Here is a 3628-nt window from a genome sequence, read left to right on the forward strand (position 1 = left end):
TGCCGCCTATGGGGTCGCACAGAGTCGGACAAGACTGAAGTGACTTAGCAGCAGCAGCAGCAGCAAATAACTATAATCAGATTTCATCTTGAGCTCTAGGTCAAAATACAAACTCTTGCAACACCTTTCCAGAGGCCCCTAAACTCATGCTCCATGCAATTCACTGGCATGTGTGAAGGATAATTTTCATCCACGATTCTTTTCTGCTGGGGGATTTTAGGCTCCTTCTGTGCATCAGGCGGCAGGAACTTAGGCCATCTATTTAATTTCTAATTTTTGCAACATCCTTGCTTACCCTGGTGCCAAACACAAGTGCTTTTCTACCTTATGACAGGAATAAAGGTTTAGTGAATGAATAAATGAGAAAAGCAAGCCATACTTCCCAATGACAGCTTGGTCCCTGGTAGCCAGACAAGGCCCACCTGATGCCTTTACTGGTTGCACCTGCCCTTCTTTTGAGACAACTAGGTAGTAAAAAATTTTTTTATTTGTCTCACGTTTCTAAAAATCACAGTAATAATGCATTTGCATTTACAGCTTGAAGAACTACAACATAGATTTGGATTTTAATTTTCATTTGGCTATAATTAATATTTATTTTAGGTTTGTTGTTGTTTAGTCACTAAGTTGTGTCTGACTCTTTTGTGACCTCATGAGCTGTAGCCTGCCAGGCTCCTCTGTCCATGGCATCTCCCAGGCAAGAATACTGGAGTGGGTTGCCATTTCCTACTCCATGGAACCTTCCTGACCCAGAGATAGAACCCGCGTCTCCTGAATTGCAGGCAGACTCTTTACCAGCTGAGCCACTGGGGAAGCCCCTTGTTTTAGGTTAGTCATTCTTATATGCATATGAATATGTATATACTTACCAAGTAGAAATAAAACAAAAACCAGTGGATCTTTGCCCAACAAGAGCTACTCCTATTCTAAGTTTATACCTAAAAATCAATTATATTTTCAGCGCCCTAAACACTTGATATTTAAATAGAAAGTTGAGGTCACATCAATATAAGAAGATTGGTCCTTTTAAACAATAACAGTTGTTATATATTAAGAAAAGTCTTGTCCTTTCAAAATGTAATCTAAAGTTAGCTTAGACTGAAGGGAGAATGTGAAGAAGCAGGAAAAACAGCAACGGTTAAAGTACTAATGGTCTAAAAGGCAGGAAGAAAGAATTTATGAATGGGGTAGAAGGGTGGCAATGGGGAAGAAAAATGGTAAAATCTCTCCAAATATGTCAATTAATAATTACCTTTTCTGAAATTAAACTGATTTTACTTTGAAGCCCTTGGAATTCACTGGTTTCCATCTTCAGTAACTGGTATTGGTTTTCCACCTTTGCAAACTTTTCTGACTGCTGAAATACAAACCTAGAAAAGGTAAAAAAAAAGTCATTACTTTCTAATTCATACCCACTAAAGTCTGAATGTTAAAGCAGTATTTCTGTCCACTTCTGGTAAGGACAACATAAATTCTGGTATAGGTAGTTTATTTCAACAAACATGAGTTTATTTCAGCAAACATTGGGAGAGCTTGATGTGTAGTTGGGTACTGGTTTAATTGTACATGTAAATAAGAGTGAAACACTGCCCTTCTTCAAGTTTACAGCTCAGTAAGTGAGATAGGGAAACATCTGTAATAGAAATTACACGCAAGAAACATTTGGAAGAAAGAAATAATGAATTATTTAGAGTGAGATATGTGGTCTCTACTATTTTTTCAAGGCGATATTTGAGTAATATCTAGAAAATAAGTGTTTTACACTGAGATGTAGGAGAAGCAAAAGTTATCTAAGTTAAAAAAGGATTTTAAAATAAAACTATAGGAGAAGAGAAAAAAAGCAGTGGAGTGGAAGAAAGAGGTGATGATTATTAGAAGTCAAAATATATCAGGAGTCAAAATTGAAAACAGGAATCATTGTCCATATGACAATAGAACACATAGGCTTTTCAAGGTGTATAATATGTGCAGTTGATTATACTCTAAATTATGAGCTGCAAGTGTCCTTTAGATGCCAATCTAAAATTGGAATGTATTCTCCATCTAGTAAAGGGTAGAAGCACAAAAAAATTATCCGAATCTTAAAAACAATAAATAACCTTTTGTTTGTAAGGACTTGAAATGACCAGACACAAAAGGAATGTTTTGGATCTAGCACCATTTTGGTTAAGCTATTTTGACTCATTTCTTTGGGCCCAGAAAAAGTAGCAGCTAATATTCTTTGTGTATTTATTGTTATCAAATCACCAACTCAATGGACATGAGTCTGAGCAAGCTCCAGGAGTTGGGGATGGATGGGGAAACCTGGCAAGCTACAGTCCATGGGGTCGCAGAGTCGGGCATAAATCTGAACTGAACTGAGTCATCAAAAAGCAGTGGCACAGGGAATTCCCTAGTGGTCCAGTAGTTAGGACTCAGTGCTCTACTGCTGAGACCCCGGGTTCAATCCCTGGTTGGGGAAGTAAGATCTCAAAAGCGGCAAACCCTGTGGTGTGGCAAAATAAAAAAGCAGTGGAGCAAAACCATAGGAACTGGAAGTGAAGTGACAGTCGCTCAGTCATGACCAATTCCTTGTGACCCAGGCCAGAATACTGGAGTGAGTAGCTGTTCCTTTCTCCAGGGAATCTTCCCAACCCAGGGATCAAACTCAGGTGTCCCACACTGCGCACAGATTCTTTACCAGGTGAGCCACAAGTGAAGCCCAGTAGGAACTGGAGGAGTGACTTAATCAGAGTATGTGGGTTGGTGGTTCAAAAGCTTCAGTGCATTTAAAGCTGCACTTGGCAGCTTTAAAAATGTGTAATGTCTAGCTCCTACCACAGAAATTCAGACTTATTTGATTTGGGATGTGACTTAGACATTATAAATTTTCAAACCTCCCAGCCAAGTTGAGAATGACTAATTGACACTATTGTAAAAACAGTGGAAGACAGAGTGAAAGACAAACATTTAAAGATTCCGAAACTCAATGGAGAGGTGAAAGACTTCTGAGTTTTGTGAGTCAAACTCATAGTCATCATTAGGCTGTTGCTTAAAACTGTACAAAACTAAAATGGATTTTTTGTGTTTTTAAACAAGTGTTTACAATGTTGAATGAAATAAATTTCTTTTGATAACGGCAAATATTTATCCTGAAATAAGTGATTTAAGTAAGTAAGCCCAGGTTGCATAATTAGTACAGATTGACTTCTCCTGTGTGTTAATACGAACTTTTAAACAAAACTTCTAGTTGTTAGAAAACACTATTATCCTAATTTCAAAGCTCTTTTCTGATTGGCTATTTCATTGTTGGCTTTTAAGAGACCAGTAGACAGAGGGGAAGAACAAAGACCACTCTAAAGAAAAGCCTAATTTCAGGAATTGGTATTATCATCCATTACTCCACAGTGTTAACTCATGGATTTGTTCTATAGATCAATATGTTCATTTAGAATAAAATCATTATAGAGGGAACTTTTTGTGAAGGTTGATCCATTAAAATTCATTACAGGACTTCTCATTTTATTTAATCTTTTTAATGTTATCTCTGCACGTCTCAAAATCTCAAATATTAAGCAAAAACTTGAAGAAAACTTTATTATATGAGTGATCATTTCTGATAATTTGCTGTTTTTTTTTCATAGTTAAA

The 3628-nt window shown here is 37.0% G+C and overlaps 1 protein-coding gene across 2 annotated transcripts in view; it reads right to left on the minus strand.

The window, feature by feature from the left end:
* The window catches only part of IKBIP (IKBKB interacting protein), a 24570-nt gene that overhangs the window by 15256 nt on the left and 5686 nt on the right, over positions 1 to 3628 (minus strand). For both annotated transcript variants that reach the window (XM_010831574.1, XM_010831573.1), the window contains exon 2: positions 1253 to 1370. In XM_010831574.1, the coding sequence (XP_010829876.1) occupies positions 1253 to 1370 (118 nt within the window). The remainder of the gene's footprint in view (positions 1 to 1252; positions 1371 to 3628) is intronic.

Source organism: Bison bison, unplaced genomic scaffold (assembly GCF_000754665.1).
Source record: "Bison bison bison isolate TAMUID 2011002044 unplaced genomic scaffold, Bison_UMD1.0 scf7180017864529, whole genome shotgun sequence".
NCBI classification, from domain to species: Eukaryota; Metazoa; Chordata; class Mammalia; order Artiodactyla; family Bovidae; genus Bison; species Bison bison.